The sequence below is a fragment of the Polyodon spathula genome, chromosome 23, assembly GCF_017654505.1.
Source record: "Polyodon spathula isolate WHYD16114869_AA chromosome 23, ASM1765450v1, whole genome shotgun sequence".
In the NCBI taxonomy this organism is placed as follows: Eukaryota; Metazoa; Chordata; class Actinopteri; order Acipenseriformes; family Polyodontidae; genus Polyodon; species Polyodon spathula.
Genome location: NC_054556.1, coordinates 22178528 through 22196122, shown reverse-complemented (window position 1 = coordinate 22196122; position 17595 = coordinate 22178528). Strand labels below are relative to the sequence as shown.

The window sequence follows — 17595 nt, the reverse complement described above, 5'->3', positions numbered from 1 at the left end:
ATATTGTTTGTTTTAATAATTGTCTGTTCATTGGCCAGTCTCATTTCTGTCATTTTCTGATGCTGTGTTGATCCCCTAGTTCTAGCTACTTACACTATGTCCGTTCATTGGCTCATTTAAATGGTTTCTAATTGTGCTATAGAGCAGTTGGTGTTGGGCTTTCATCGCTAAAATATATGCTATACATTCTCAGTGTCTTGGAAAGAACAGCTGCAAAAAAAGGGGAGGTTACAATATGTAGAAGCTTTTACATGGACACATCGTTTTATTTGTGCTCTTCAGAGGATAAATGCTCAAAATGAAAGCTGACTTTTAAAAAATAATTACAATACTCACAAAACGCCAAAATCAAACATACAAAAGCTGTTCAACGTTATATATTATGTTTTTTTTTTCTTCTTTCTTTAAGTTAGGAGGATGGGCTTCAACAAATTTTAATACTATAAAAATAAATCCATTTCACAATAGCCTTTTTTTATTATCTTCAGGCACTATTGATATGGCAAACACAATTGTTGAGACAATACAGAGTAAGGCGAAAGAAAGAAAAAACAAAACAGATAACAGACTAAGAATAAAATACAGACCTATCTGCAATAGGGGGCTACTAACTGATACACAGGGAAGTGTTCTCTTCCACACACTCCACAAGCCAAGTATACATCAAAATACTTTTGTTTGTATGGTATTTTTTAAGGTACATTATTTCCATATCGATAGTTCACAAATGACCAAACTTACATTTTCAGGAGACAGAAAACTGTATTGTATACTAGCTGTAGTGTTAAATGTATTGTATACAAAGTGTGTAGAAAACAGGGAGTACTTTTGCAATACTTTTCAGTCTTTTTCTACAGTATAATGAAAGTTTACACATTTTCTGGATGCACCCAACCTATTCATCAAATCATAAAGCCTGAAGATAGTTGTTACTGTATTTTATTGAATTTGTAACAGATTTTGTCTTTAGGTAGCCTATAGTGGTTAAGGAAATCATCTACAATTACCTAAACCTACAAAAATTTATATTAATAATAACAATAAAAAAAAAAAAAAAACCTGTTCAAAATAGTACAATAATCTCATTAAAACTAAAGGGTCTTTAAACTGCAAATGCTAAATAACAATCTCTGTTCAAACTAACTCTTGTCATATTGTGAAGTCTAATTTAATCATATCCATCTAAAACAGCTGCCTCTGTATCACCTCTTTGTTGTGCATTTTCTTTTGCCAATGGGCTCTGTGCTTCTGTAAACCTTCCGATCAGCCAGCTGCCAAAAAGCACAAAAGGCCAACTAAAGTATGCATATTGTCCATATAGATTGTGTGTGAAAGTGCATATTGATGATTGTTTGCATAGATTCTGGAAATGTTTTTTTTAAAAGCCAACACTACGGTCAAATTATAATTGCTTTATGGCACATGAAGGTGTTTTTCAGAGGAACCACTGACAACAAAACTGTGAATATGGAAGATAGCTGACAATCAGAGATGTGTTTTTTCATTATTACTATATTATTCGAAAAGTATCTACTGTACATATTCTTCGGTCATACCTTACCAATCACAAAAATACAACCCAACATTTATTCTTAATGAAGACTATTGAAGTTTCTACTCTGTACACAAATGTTGTTCTTTAGCCCCTTGCAATATATGTAAAATTCAAGTTTTATTCATAAAAAGTTTATGGTGCAGAATTTAACATAATTAAAAGGGTAGCTGTATTTAAATTGTTGTTTACATTTAAAATTAGACATTGTGGTTTCTTATTTAATTTTAAACAGTAGTTCACAGAAATTATTCAACACATATTCCTGCAAGCCACCCATTTTAGGAATTAATGCTATTTTCAGGGTTCGGTTTAAGCATATAATTAATCACTATGTTTGCAACAAATAAATTCAATGGATAAGCCAGTGTTAGTTTATATTTATTTGCATTTGAATTACTGAAAGATAAATGAAAGTTAACTATCTAATTCTGCCTGACTAAGCTTTGAACCCTACTTTTAAGGACTTATACCAGTTAATGTGTGCTTAGTATATCACAGTCTTTTTATGCTTGCAATGCATATATAAAAACTATCCAAGACTTGCAAGTAATGTATTTACTGATTTAGTAACAAATACAAGCTCATTTCCAGCTGTAATGATAGATTACCCCCTAAAATCATGTTTTTAGAGTATGCATTGACAATACCACTAGCGTTTGGTTTTGTCACCAATTAAAATAAAATGTCACCATAAGGTCACATATTAATATTTAAATGTACAAGAATCTATAGGCCTGTAGAAATGCTGCTTTTTTGTAAGTATTGCTGATGGTTAATACATAGAAACCAATCAGTGGCAAACTGAGCAGAAAGTTAGCTACTGGTCACTTATGTTCTACATGTGATACACATACATAAGGACTTTGCCATTCAAAATAAAGAACAAAATGTTTCTGCTGGTCTTGTTGGCATGGACATTTTTACAACAGAACTTGATTTCTTCATAGGCACTAAAACACCATCAATGGTTACATAACCATGATCAGGTCATTTTAGGTGCCTCATTTGTACAGTCAGATACGTGACTGTTTGAGCTTAAAAAATTAACATTAAAATATATGTTTTTGTTAGTTTAGTCTGACAAACAAGAGGCGGCAAACTATCATTTTGAGATTTAGTGAAGTATTGCTGATTTGCGTATAAGGTAGTTGACTTTTTTGAGAAAGTACTGTACACCCGCTTTGTCAACATGTTACAAAGGGGATTACATAATTAATTTTTCAGTTTTCCTCTAATGAAAAATGCTGCAAGGCCTTCGGGACTGCTTGCTTTAAACACACACTGACTACGTACTCTGTTAGTTAATTTAATAAACATCCATTCAATAACCGTGAAAAAACACATCTTTAAAATGACCAGCTTTTTTATCCTCACAAATATATATACATTGCTTGCCAGTAATGCTCAAGGGTATGGTGATGGATATTTCCAACAATAAATGAATCAATGAACCACCAGTCTGGGCAAGTCAGAAACCAAGAGCCAGTTTACAGAATTGGGCAAGATATCTGAACTGATCATTGGTTTCGTTTTTATTTTACCCTGCAGGTGATAGTACCTGTACTATTGTAAACCTGGGTGGATGAATCAGTTTGCATGGCTTTACTGGAAACATTACAGTGTGTTTCATAAGGGATGCCACTACATTGGCAATGGCACAGTCCTGATACCACTACATGCAGCTCCTACCTCTGAGGTTCATTAAGGAGTCCGCGAGGGCCGGTATGGCACAGTGCTGAGTCGGGCCACCATCTACACTGCATTTCACCTAGTCACAAGTGTGTTAAATGTGTGATCACACTTAAAAAGTACACCACTGTTTTGGGACTTAAGAACACACTATATATTCCATTGATCTTTTCAACTCAACTTTGTCTGGCTTGAATCCTATTATTTTTATCAACTTTGTTCCATCTAAATATGTAAATGGTATTAAATCCTAAGAAAGTGATGTTGTAAGCAACAACTTATATGCATAAATGCACTGGATGCAGCAGCTTGTTTTAAAACAGTATTTCAGAATACTCTTCACTTGAATTACTGGTTTGGTCTCAGTAGTTGAAAGGGGTTTGTACAAGCTGTTAATTATGCCACATGTAAATAACAAAACAGTTGTAAGGAATCTGATCTCATTTCGAATTTGAGATGATATTGGGCAGGCTGATGGAAGTTCATTCTTCTCTCAGTAAATATCCGGACAGTCAGCATATTTTCTATCAAAGTACTCCCTGGTAAAAATCCAGTCTGGTGTCCCAGTGTGTGGGTTTGTGCTTAACTGGAACCACCTAGGGTAAAGGGTAAAGAAATGTATTGTAATAAGCCTGTGTTCAATAAAAGATTTTCAGCACGCATATTCCTTTGCTATCCTGCCATTATATCCTCACCTGGTCTTCCATTCATCTTCATTTTTGTCGCGTTCCTTACGAGCAGCTCTTTGCTTTTCTTCTAACCGTTCTTTCTCTCTGCTGGCCAAAGCTGTAAAAAGTTCAATCACAAAAAAATGACAACTTACTAAGTGTTCAGACAAGCGTTTCAACGAGAGGTCTTCTGTAGGTCATCATGAACAGTAAAAAATACAATTTTGAAGCAAAACTAGTTCAAGGAAACAACTGTTTTTATCTAGTGCCTTCATTATAATGATGCCAAAACGTTTGTTACTCAGCCTAAACATTTACTTTTTCGGGGAGGTAACATTGTGTAGCTTGGAAGTTATTATCGTTATAATGTGTACATTACATATGAGATCAGATCTAACGCCATTGTTGTTACTTTATATTACATGTTGATGTTAACAGAACATCTGTAATGATATCTGAGACTTACCCATATCTCCATTTTCCATAGCTCTGATATCTGGACGAAAGCGGCAGTCTGTTGGTGCTAAAACCCTTATCAATTCTGGATCCATTTCATTTAGAGTCACAGCAAAGCTAGTGAAATTGTACATCTTAAACCAAAACAAATAAACAGCATTACCTGACAATACCCTATGTTTCAAATGCTGGGAGTCAAAGTAGCCAAGATGGAAAACGTATGGTCTTGAGTGCAGCAAGGCAAACATTTTTAGCAGTTTATATTTTACCAGTAGTTGCATGTAGCCTATACACTACAAATACAAAGCAAATATGCATATACAACCTACAGAAACAAACACACTGTGCACAACAATTGCACAAACCGTTTCATTTTACAAAACGAACAGAAACTACGGCTAACCAAAGATATTCTATTTATTTCTATTCTATTAAATAGAATATCTTTGAGCTAACCTTGGAAGTATTTGCGCTACATCAAGGGTCAAATGGCATTCAAACATTCAAACATTCAAAAATTATTATTTATTTTTTTAAAACAACCTATAAATGCATATAAACTGCAAGAAGCTGTAAACAACTTTTCGTTTTTGTTTACGAAATCAGCTCTGGGCTCACCAACGCCTGCCTTTGCTACAGTACACATTCCAAACACAAACTAATTTTTCACAGTTCCCAAAATATTTTTAACTAAAGACGGAAGACGGAACACTCCCACCCCTGTTGAAATGTTCCCAATATAATGAATGCGTATATTCTCACCTGTGTGGAGTCTGGAGGTCTTGAGGCGACTCTCCAGAGAAGCTTACTACCAGGAACAACCTGTACCGTTTCCTGAACTTCAGGCATGTCATCAGCCTCATCATTCTCAGACCTGTCTGAATCATCGTTCTGAGAGCAAAGACACCAAACTGCAGTTAGATAGTGTGTCGCATAATGCCAGTTAGCAAACTGCAAGTGTTACACTCTAGAACAAGAGCACTAGTAAAATGCCATTTTCTGCTACCTAGAAGTAGCTTAAAATAGCTGTTAAACTTCTGTTAGACAAAAAGTTTGTGTTTCCTTTGGTCGCTCAGGTTTATATAAACAGGTGTTCTTATGCAACTTGAATAACGTATAGAAATGAACACTCTGCATGCAATCGATTCAACAGAATGTAACAAGGCTTACCTGCTTGGGCTTTCTTGGCTCCACCCATTTTTTCTCAGACTTTTTGAAGGAGTCGTATGTGCTGGGATCTACACTCCACATGCATTCTGTCCATTTGCCATAAATCACACACAGCTTCTTTTTACTGTTTAAAGAAAATACATTAAATATTTGAGCACCAAATCTGGTGATGAACCTCAACCCCCAGTAGAGATAGTTTCCAGTGTTTTTGAGACAGACTAGGTGCTAATACATCCTTCTAGAGTGGGTACATCATTAGCAATGTGGTCAAACAAACAAAAAAAATAAAAAATACAGGCCATTTTTTCAACTTACCTGAAATTAATATTTTAAAAAGTTATGGGTTATGGCAAGACAAATGACAATTGCCTTAACAAGATCTGTGTTTTAATTTAATATGACACAGTGTAGGGTAGTATGATCATGTGCCCAATTATGTCTACATGGGTTGAGCTTTTTTAAAAGGCTCTTTTTTAATACAGATGGCACACTTTAATTAGATTTGAATATGGAATTTGAGGAGATTGGGGAGGGAGGGTATAGGAGGAAAAACATTCTAGAAGAAAAAATGTCCATACTTACTTCTTGTCTTGAATATAACCTTCTACTCTGTGGAGTTCTTTCCCAAACATTCCACATGGTTTGAAGTTCAAAACACATTTATCCCCAGTACTGTGAAGGATGAAACATAGGCAGTCTGCTATGAGTATGTTTGAAGTCAAGATTGCTATATACTGTAGTATAACACACAACACAGCTTTTTTTTTTTTAACCTGGAAATAGTAAAAAATAAAAATTAAGGAAGTAACATTACCTGTGATTGATAATCTCAACCGTTCCGTACTGTTCGATCCACAGTTTACCTATAATAACATTATGTACACAACAAGAAGGATTTGTCCATGTGTAGGCTTCATTATGCCTAGAAGAAAAAAGTAGATATATATCTTTATACAAATACTTCTTAGCAGCTGTACTATTTGTTGCTGAATATGGATTTACACTAGAGAAACTGATTCCGCAGAAAATCTGTCTATTTAGTAAACAACAAAGAAGTTTGGGGCTGAGGAAAATAAAAACAGACATCTGGGCGGTATTGTATTTTACAGTAGATAATTGTAACTAGGGCTTCTGTTTTTTGGGTTTTATTAATTGTATTTTTTGGTGCTTACTTTTTTAGCTATTTTTGAGTTTTATGTCAATCTTTTTTTTCTGGGCTTTCGTTTTCGATATACTGTATGAAATTAGTGTTTTCTGTTACTTTCCGAAATGCTTGAGCGTTTTTTTTCGGTGTTAACATATGTATGTAACTCAACAGTACTTGCAAACTTAAGTTGTATCTTCCTTCCTTTGCTGTTTTCCACAACAAAATCCCTGTGGTCACAGGCACATTCTTCTGGGATTTTTGTGTGTAGGCATTTTTGTACATTTCACCACAATTCTGTTTTAAATCCTCCATGTTTTAACTGAAATACAGCTTTAAATCCCACTAACCAGCCTCCACCCTGATTGTAATCTCGTAAGCAGAGTCTCCAATAGAAATGTAGGAATATGCTGTCACTCAGTAGTTGGGGCGGGTTTAAAGTCTTCAGAACGAATTAGTCAGGAAGGCGAGACATTGCCCAGCAATTTTTCCAGTGTTTACTGGCTATCCATCGACTTACTTTTTTTGTATCAGGGGTGTTTTATCAGTTAAAACCGAAAATCAGAAGCCCTAATTATAACACATAAAAATAAACAATAAAATGACATTTCAAGTGATGAGGATTGAAAGGGAAGCTTACTTGAGAAGCTCTAGTGTGATTGTTCCCCTTGGCTCCGCTTCTATGCTCTTCCCCCAAAACTTGAGTTTGGGGTAAATAGACCCTTGGAAAATGAAGTCGTTATTGAGACCTTCTGCATAAAATGCACTAACAGGAGGGTGGTGGCTGACCTGCTCAGATACAAGCCTAAATCCTTGGTCATCCCTAGAAAAAAAGGAGAGGAAGGATTTCAGTATAAAACGAGACCAGCTTTATGTCTACTATAAAGACACCACGATGCAACTACGGACGATTTGCAGAGGACTAAAAATCACCAAATAAACAGGTGGCCTCGGAACTTTTCCTGACATCTGTGAAACGTAGTCCTGTGCAAACCCTCCATTTCTTTTTATCCCGGCTAATTTTGTCAGAAGGTCCTCTGATTTTTTTTTTTTTTTACAGGACATCAGGACCTCCTGTGTCTTTTCAGTCCTGTGTGAATCAACCATGTCAACGTTATGATAGAACTGATATAAGCATTTCTGGGGTATTCCCCTCAAAGTAAAACCAGCTTTTACAATAAACCACAATAGAACATTAAAATTGGTTCGATCTGTCCTGAGATTCTACAGTTCAGTAAAACACTATGATTGGACCGAATTGAAGACAGGTGAAAAACACAAAACACAACTGGCGAAAAAATGTATGCTTTGAATAAAGCATTTGGAGATATGTACGGGGATGAAGCGGTTATTCAACATGGTCAAGGTGCCTTCGGAAAATGTATAAGTCACATCAAATAAAAAAAACCAGCGGAGTGGATAGCACCCTTTTTTACCTTGAAAGTTCATATGTTTCTCCTAGTAGTGGATTGAATGGCTTTCCAGTTCTCTCCCACTGAGAGGCAACCGCAGAAACAGCAAACGCAGCTACAACCTGTAGGAAAAAACAATCTGTGTTCAACAGAAGCAGGTTTAGGCACCGCTGCGACAGGACAATTCTTCAAACCCAACAGCTGTATATTGATTATTGAAGGCAGATGCCAAGAAATGAAAGGGACTTTGACTCTCAAAGAACAAGATTATTAATGAAGGTATTCACTGCAGGTATTAGAAGCTACTTGTGTATGTATTTTTTGGTTAAGATATTAGAATGGAAATAGGTGGACTGGATACCTAGAGAGGACATTTCTTCACATGAAGTTTAACCAAAGAGGCTGAATGAAATCATGTTTTCAAAAGCTCTTCCTTACAGATCAACCACTTGACTCATTGATCATCAAAGGAACGTGTTTGATCATGTTCATGCAATGCACTTCCTGGCATCCGAATTCTTCCTGAATACATCCTGGTGGCAGGCTTTGTGACACACACTTCTTACTCACCTGCAGTCTTTCCATAGAGTCTGCGAGGGAATTAGCTTTGTGAATGAGGTATGTGGGCTCCATGTATTCAGAGATTCGCTGTAGAAAGCTCAACGGCTCATTAAAAACTATAGGCATTGTTATTTTGGACAGCTCCTGAACAACAAGAAAAAATTAGAGGAAAATTAATTAGAGGATAGTTCAGCCTTGCTCTGTAAATGCACGGGACTCACAACCTACCAGTCCAATGCATTTCTTCAATATGCTCCACACACTAAAATCACTTCTGGAAAACATAGGAGCAGGCAAGGTAGTTCTGCAAGACAAGTTTAGATAAATCAGCAGTTACTTCATATATCCTTTTCAACCACACCACTATGAACCCCTTTAACATTGATTAGAGCACACTGTACCTTCGTTTCCGGATTCCATTCTCCTGTGGCTGGGACCCATTAGTTGTCTGTTTTGCACTGTTGCTGTCACTGACAACTGTATTGGCTACTTTAGAGCTCATTTCTGCACTGCCTTCATAGGACTCATCAGACTCCAAGCCTGAAGGATACACACAATAAAAACAGCAACTCATGACTTTTCAGAGCCTACACAGAGTAGATGTTATAAAAGTGCTGAAAGGAATGTTTTGCCATCAACCTATCAATCAAATGAGCTGGAATGGCCAAACAAAGCTCTGGGTGTCAGCAGCTTATGTCAAGCTTTGCATTCTGTAGAAGCCAAAATGATTGCTTTGCTTGTAACACATCAATACAGAAATGCAAAACAGATGTACATATAGTTTGTTTGTTTATTTTTTTGAAGGGGTGGGGGTGGGAAAGTATTGACACATTTTCCTAGTAAGGTGTTACAAAAAACTTTAGAAACTAATTTTCAAGTTGTGTGAAAAAACAAATCAGCAAACCAAAAGAGGGAAACATCTCCTCTCCTTTAAGTCTGCTTTAAATACATGCTCACTTAAGGCAACTTAGGCAGTTTGCAACGCCACATTCTACCTTCCACAAATGAACAAAATAGTGGCTACATATTGGATACAGTCCTACTCCTGTGCCGATTCACATTACAATCAGACCATGTAACATATAGTTTCATATTGGTAACAATCAAATTCATAGTGTCCCAGCTTCAATATCTCCGAAAAGAATGGCCTTCTCTACTTGGAATGCAACCAAACAAATCGTATCTAGAGAATTACATTAAAAAAATATCCTTGGGAGTAAAGCAAAAATAAGAAAAGATCAACAAACTCAGAATGAGAATTTAAAAGCCCACTTCCCAACCCCATCCCCTCAGGGAGCAAGTAAGCAGTAAAAAACTTACTTTACCAGCGTTTCAACTTTAGAACTAAAACAAGAAAAAAAGAAAAACAGGCTCCATTTTACTTATCAACGTGTCATTTTACAGTTACTTTGCCCTTATCTATATTTGTCTTATAATAACAATTTAAATACAGTTAATATAGTTAAACAAACAATACAATGACTACTATGCAGAAATCCTAAAGCAATTTAGACTAAAAATCACCAACCTTGCTCTGGAGACATTTAAAATAAAGTAATCTGGTTGCAAGGCAAGCTACTTATTTAAAGCTACTGTAGTTAGCCTACAGTGCATGAAAACAAGAAGAACAAGTGTAACACCTTTGCAACAAGATTCATCAGCAGCATCTGGAAAAACCACACAAGCAATGTTTGCACCTTTGTGGTTACATGAATAATTAATTTTAGGCATTCCTAACTTTCCTTAAATTAGCAATTTCCATATTAACAAAATGTCTACCCCACTGTAAAGTTTGCACTGATTAAAAATTAACAAATTGCTAGAACTACTATCAGGTATTTTGATATCTGCAACTACAGTCGACAGTGTGCATATGCAAAACTCTTCAGTGACATGCATAAGCATGTATGTACGTAAGGGAGTACAGTATACTGCAGAGCACAACTACCTACAATATATCCCCAGTAGGTGATTATAAGAATCACCAGTCCAAAGTCTAAATGTGTAAAGTAAGTTGCACGGGCCACTATGTGGTATTCTGGATGCTGCTTGGTAACAGCCTTAGCCCCATCAAGGATACAAATGACTCATTTGCAAGCGTCGGTAAAAACAAGATCACCATGACCTACAACCACATCTATTATTGTTGCAGAATATATCATAGCACATGCCCAAAGATAATCACTCCAGACAAATGTTTACCAAGATCAACCTTAGCGAATCAGGTATCAGAACTGCATATCAACCCTCAAAGTTTGATCAGATTCAGTTAAGATATTGGTTTCAGTTTTTTGTTACACAATTCCCCAGGTGTTGACAGTATGCACCGTGTATACACTACGTGCTAGAACGCAGTTACAGTAGATGAAGATGTTAACGACTTACCTGTAACAGCATCATAGAACTCGTCTTCATTGTTCATTTTCTAATGTGGAACGATGTACCCCTTTGTTTGTAATGTGTCTTCAGTACATTGTCCTTATGAATGGAGGAAATATTTACTGTACTACAGATTACTTGCTTTCTTAACCCAGGAAGTGGATCTTTAAAAAAAAAAAAAAAAAAAAAAATTAAAAATTAAAACCACATTCATGTTTAAAGACATGTAATAGGTCCACGTACTGATCGTAAATCTATACCATGCTAAAAGGTCCTTGTCTAGTCTAGGTTTTGTATTTGCAATGTTATCAAAAACAAGTAATAGCCATAAAAACACATATGCAGCTGTAAATGTTTTCCATATTTATAACAGAATTCTGATGATGATGCTGTTTCTACATTTCATTATAGCAGCATTGTTCTGATTACAGGTCAGTTCGGATACCAGGAATTGCGTTTGCGAGAGGCTACTGTAAAATGCTAGTTCCGTTCTCTGCTTATTGCAGCGTAAATCTGTAAAATATTAGGAAACATTGTTGCCAATGTAAACAGTTAAACAGAAAGAATCTGATTCAAGGGAAACATACAAACCTTGTGTTATACTGGCTTGAGGCCAAGTGAGGCTCTAAACGATGCACCAAACTTTCGAAAGGCCACAATGGAAATGTACACTAAGCCATGGAATTGCTTTGCAATTGCTCTGACTGACAAATGTTTGAACATAAACCCCCCCCCCCCAAAAAAGAACCCAATTAGTTATGTAAAAACTCATGAAAGAATGAATTCTAATCATGTGCCCCTACCGTAGTAAATACATTTTGCCTTGGGTCTTACTGTCACAAACAGTAAATAACCAGATTGAGATTTTTTAAACTGGGAAATTTACTGTCAAACGTGTTGCTGTGTGGTAATTGAGATTTTAGGCACATACTGTCGAATGCAACCCTGATGGAAGTAATTCAGTTTTATACCAGATTGTTTGGTAAGGCTTTGCTGCAGCAATTAGTGGCAATCCCTTAATTAAATAAAATAATAAACTGCAGAAATTAGTCCAATATATGAAAACTAACATTTTTCAAAACGGTCACATACAAACACACAGTAGAGATGAAAACCTACGTACGGTACCTTACAGTACAGCACTATACAGAACTTACAATGCACAGCCTTATGTCTCCTTGAACACGCACGATTGCTACACCCTCAATTAAACAACACTTTATATTTAGCAGCTGTTATACAGAGCACGCTGAATCATGCACAGTGAAATGTTTTGCACAACATTCCGTTTGCTTAAAAAAAACTTTTTTATCTTTTTATCTATTTCCCAATATTGTGTAACATAACGCTGGCCTTTTCTCCAAAGATAACGTTTTAATTATTTATCGTAATTATGGTGCTGCCATCCCTACAGTAAAGTATAAAATGTATAAAAATAATAATAATAATAAATAATAACTGATGGGTTTTTTTTTGCATTTTTATGCAGATTTAACAAATCCAGGAAGCTACAGAAACGATTACCATATCCTGTAATTCAGTAACGGTTTAATACTGAAAGTAAAAAAAAAAACACTGTACTGTACCACGTACCAAGCACATTTTTGCCCAGTGCAGATAACCATTGTATTGGGGGCTCTTCCAGTAAAGGTTGTTTGAAATAGAAGGTTAGATGATTTGCTGTATTATATACTTCACTGATCTTTATACATAATAGTTTTTTGTTCACTACCCAAAAGGATAGACCAACCACAGCACATGATGTTATTCATTAGCACTGTGAGTATGCAAGGAAGAGGTGGCTAGTGCTGGTAGAAGAATATATCAGTCCTTTACAAAGCAAAGAAGAAGTGTTTATAATCATGCAGATAGATTAGATGCAACCAGCCACAGGAAAAATAGATCTATGCTATCACAACTTGGATGATACGGGTTACTGAACTGCAAACAACCTTACTTATACCATAAAATAAACCATGACTTGTAGGAATAAAGATGACTACAAATATAAAACAAGCATTTATTTTAAAAATAAGGTAAAATTGATAAATAAAATAAACAACAACTTACCAAAGACTTCACACACTACAGTAGTCCCCCCACCCCATATTGAACAGAAAGACTGCAAGAGAAACTTAGGTACAGTTTTAACCAAGAGATGTGTCATTCAAACAAAACTACATTTCAGTTTGAACAAACACACCAGCAAGTGAATTTAAATAGAATCTTGTTTGACTAGCTGAGTCATCTTTACAGCAAGGGTTGTCTGACAGTAAGAGCTGCACCACCCTGAGCCATTACAGATAACTACGAAACTGTGCAGTAAATACTGGATCTTAGCCTAAAACAACACACACACACACACTCGTAGCCTAGAGTACATAGCAGCATGCAGGAATTGCCTGTAATGCATTTACACTTGCAGTAAAACTGTGACCTCAGCTGGCTAAGGAGGCTTTCCTTCTGTACCAAAACACAAAGCAGAATTAGGGTAAAGCCTCCAGCAAGTGAGCTGTCCCACTGAATTCCAAATTACTAGATGCCCTGGTTCTCACATTACAGCTAGCATCCAATGAGTTTCTGTGACCTTGCATGAGTAATTAATTGAAAAGAATCCCACCTGACAGCAGGCAGCAGAAAGCCCTGATCACACATTCATGACCCTAAGCAACAGGCAAGCATGGCTGGGCAAGTGAGGAAATATGAACCTCTATTGATAAGCCCTGATGCATTATCTGAGAATAAAGCCAAAGTTAATGGTGTTTTACAATAAGTCACCCATATACGCATGTGCTCCCTATGTACTGTATAGATAGCGAGTTTGGTGGTTATCTGGTAAAATCATATGAACATGTACTGTAATACCAAGCAGCTTTAAGAGAACAGAAAAAAAGCAAATACAAGCGATCCATGAATAATTCACAGTATTGTCATGATAATAAATAAACCCACTGCTGTACCATATAAACCACAGAAAGAGAGACAGGTGCTTTGCGCATTTATTTACCTTTTATAAAACAAAAAGAGAAACATGTTGTATTTAAATTAGTGGGTTTTTTTGTGTTGTTTCTTAAATGCTGTATTGAACAAAACTGAAAATTAGCTATTGTTAAAGAAGGGCTAACCAATCCACAAAGAAAGTGTGTGAGTCAGAGACAGATCAGACAAGCTTAGCCCTTAGTACCAGTCACAGTTGTGAACTAATAAAAAGAGTAAAGATCCTGCAGCATCACACTATTCAGTACAAAGGTCTACATACCAAAGGTTGGGCATCCATTTCTACTAAAATGCAAATAAATTCCAAACCAGCCCTACAGGACAGTATGAATCTCCTCTGGCCATTTTACCACTTCAAAATGTCATCAGGTAGATGTGTGACAGGTTGAGCACACCTTATAAAAAATATTAGGGGCTGGATATACAAATTCCTCAGAAACAATACAGGACAACTCCCATCAATTGCCTTTATTCACAGAACTATAAGGATGGTTTATTCTCTAGAGAATTTATGAAACCAAGAGTTTAGACAATGCAGCGTTTACAATTTCTTTAAGTTTTTTGCTCCATGTTGAGTGCCGAGTTGCTGCTTGAAAAAAAAATAATAAACTTCTCTAAAACATGGACATCATGAAGTCAATTTGATCAGTTTACCGTTTCCAAATAATCTGGGCCCTGCAACAGCTTGTCCGCATGCTTGGCATTCACAGCAACACAGAGGATTTTACACTGATGCCACAGGCAACAACAGGCAGTTCGGCTCTCTAGCTTTCATCTTTATGAAGTATGGTAAAGGTGATCTAGTTTTTCACAACACTAAAAGTTCACATTTTGCATATACTGTATGTCACCGAGATAATTAATTATTCAAGGCAGTATGCAGCCAAACTATTTACTTACCTCTTACACAAATTCCTTATAACATTGCCTGGGAGGTGTCTACAGTTTAGTTATCGACATGTTTTTCATATATTCTAACTAATAGTTTACCATACATTTAAATTATGCTACTCCATATGCATAGTTTGACCACAATTTCTACCACCAGGAATTTCTCATATGAGGAACTGCACAGGTTCCAAAAAAAAATGCTTTGAGAACATTTTGAACTGTACACTGTGTTGGCATACTGTGAATATAAAAGCCCAACCCAGCACTGGAATTAAGACCATTACCTTAAGAGGGATGGCCTATTTGTTTAGCGATTCAATCAATGATGAGACTGTTTTAAGCCAAGAAGACTAACAGTAGAAGGGTAATAGGGAAAACTATAAGAAACTATGTCAAGCAGACAAATGTTATACACAGATGCAGTGAGCAAGAGTTTTGGACCACCTATGAATTTCAGTATTATAGCCTTTTCTCATTATATAAATGAGTTTTTTTCAAACTCAAGGCAAAAACACACAGCGTTGGAGACACTAAAGGCACTAAGAAAAATGATGACTGTACTGTTAGCAATCAATCAAACGATCTTATCTAAACAGCGCAGAAAATACAGCTGTCATTAACCTATGAGCTTTTTCCAAAACAATTATTAATGTATTAATTAATTAGGTAATCAGATTGCTGAGTTTACTTTAACTTTCAACATATCATGACAATTACGGTACCTTTTTGTGCTCGTAGGTTATTCTGATATCGATAAAGCCATCATAGTGGTAGTACGATTGGTATCAGGTCTCAGACGACATTGCAAACTACAGAAAAACCATAACCATAAAAAAAAAAAAAAATACAACGCAAATTAAATATTCATTCGTTTACCTGTATTATCTTGTTGTCCGGGATTGTTAATACTGTGTCCTGCGAGACTGAGAGAAACAATCACAGCCTATTGACACAGAGGCGGAAGTGGTGACAAGGCCGGGCTCATTGACAGGCCTGCCCGCCTATCGCGTGTCACGATGAGGACGACTGACGTGATAGTAAACAAATTAGCGGGAGACGAGGGAGGGCTTTGCATTGAAGGACAACGTCGCGTTCTAATGTCGGAACCTGAGAAGCCAGATTAGCTACGCTGTAACAAAGAGGCGGTCAAGGCTGTTACAGTTACGAGGGAAGCGTTTGTGATTTTCTTTGTACAGAAAACCCTGGAAGTCAGCAATTCGGTGTTCTCAATTAACATTCTGCAAAGGCCATAATAAATGACACGCATATTAAAATGCATATAGATGTAAAACATATAACGTGTTTATATGAGATTTTAACAGGTATGTTAAAATTATACTGCTTTTGTGTATTGAATACCCACTGGAACGCACCCAGCCACGGCGTTACCGCTGTAATTGGACGTCACTTTAGAAAAACGTAGGTGGGTAATACATCGGTAGTGGTTAGTACACTGTGACACAACAGTTACCTTTTACAAACGTGCCTAATTTCGCTGGCATTGCTGATTTATATGTGATGAGGGCCATTTAGTAGAGTGCTATACTGAATTGAACGATGACCCTGACAAAGATGTTTTGATTTGAATTTTCAGGTGATCGGATTTTATTTATTTATTTATTTGGTTATTTAGTTCCTTGTGGAATGGCAAGATATCCAATATTAACAGATTTACTCGTACTAAAAAAAACTGAGAGAGATTTCGTGGACATCAAATAAAATGGCATCTACACCATAGTCTCCGCAGGGGGTATTATCTTGAAGATAATAAAATGTGCATTACAGTATATGAATTAACAAAAATAACATTTTGGTGTAATTTCACATAAGGTTCCACTAGATGGCGCAAGAATACTAGTGCATTCGACTCTTGTTACTACAGTATTGTCGTGTAGGTGCGCTTGCTGTGGATTTAAAGGAATTAACAGTAATATGAAAAAACAAATGGATCTATATGTATTTAGGTTAGCTATAACAGTTACTAAAGATGCCTTTTTTTCATATAGGTAGGCCTCTGGGTCCCTATTTAAAGGGATTTTGGTTCCCTTTAAATTCACTTTATTATTTAACACTACAGCATTATTTGTTATGCCGAGATTTACATGTCTAGCAGTGTAAAGAGGCACTGATGCATATATTTAATTTCCACAACATTTTGAGGGCAGCTCACGTGTTTGCTTTTCAGGAACTCATTCATCACCCTGACACCTACCCTAATTAACTCAGTTGTAGAGAGCGGGCGTTCCCACTTAAAACTCTCTTCCCAGAAAACAAAGTTAATAATATGAACTCATAGTGAACACTTATTCTTACATCTACCCTCTGCATCAACCATGTATGCTATAGAGTGGACTATGTTTTATTAGAGCTGATATATTCTATATCGATATAGTTTTAACGTGCTCTTATTTTCCCCTGCAGACAGTATATCAAGTCTAGAAACATGGTTTAGCAATCCACCGGAAACAATACTCAGTCTAACACTGTACACGTATAGCAATTAAACAGGCTTCATAGGGTAATTATGGGATATGCTTGTCACTGTGTATCATTTGAATTGCTACTTAATTATTAAGGGATCCCATTACTTAATATCGTTTTACATTTGTTGAATTATTAATGTGACAGTCAATAGCATCGGAACAAGAGCATTTGTATAGAGCACGGCAGCAG

The 17595-nt window shown here is 36.2% G+C and overlaps 1 protein-coding gene across 3 annotated transcripts; it reads right to left on the bottom strand.

The window, feature by feature from the left end:
- Positions 1–453: 453 nt before the first annotated feature.
- On the bottom strand, positions 454–15886 carry LOC121297836 (oxysterol-binding protein-related protein 2-like). Of its 3 annotated transcripts, XM_041224362.1 has the most exons (15): positions 13105–13218; positions 11041–11198; positions 9976–9999; positions 9057–9195; positions 8884–8959; positions 8665–8799; positions 8119–8216; positions 7323–7505; positions 6353–6460; positions 6121–6210; positions 5539–5662; positions 5131–5259; positions 4379–4502; positions 3940–4030; positions 454–3840 (listed from the first exon to the last, which is right to left on the bottom strand). In XM_041224362.1, exons 4-15 carry the CDS (start codon positions 9155–9157, stop codon positions 3738–3740), a joined length of 1362 nt encoding a protein of 453 aa, XP_041080296.1. In that variant the 5' UTR covers positions 9158–9195; positions 9976–9999; positions 11041–11198; positions 13105–13218; the 3' UTR covers positions 454–3737. The 3 variants fall into 3 exon arrangements, with proteins under 3 accessions (XP_041080296.1, XP_041080295.1, XP_041080294.1); XM_041224361.1 differs by lacking the exons at positions 9976–9999; positions 13105–13218 and adding an exon at positions 15799–15886; XM_041224360.1 differs by lacking the exon at positions 9976–9999 and having other exon boundaries at positions 13105–13219.
- Between the last annotated feature and the right edge of the window lie 1709 nt (positions 15887–17595).

Excerpts from the sequence above, each read along its gene's own strand:
- LOC121297836 (XM_041224361.1), bottom strand. The coding sequence starts at position 11,077 with ATGAACAATGAAGACGAGTTCTATGATGCTGTTACAG. Across the intron at positions 8,960-9,056 it reads AATGGAATCCGGAAACGAAG|AACTACCTTGCCTGCTCCTA; the intron begins GTACAGTGTGCT and ends CTTGTCTTGCAG. Across the intron at positions 4,503-5,130 it reads GACCTCCAGACTCCACACAG|ATGTACAATTTCACTAGCTT; the intron begins GTGAGAATATAC and ends TTTTGGTTTAAG.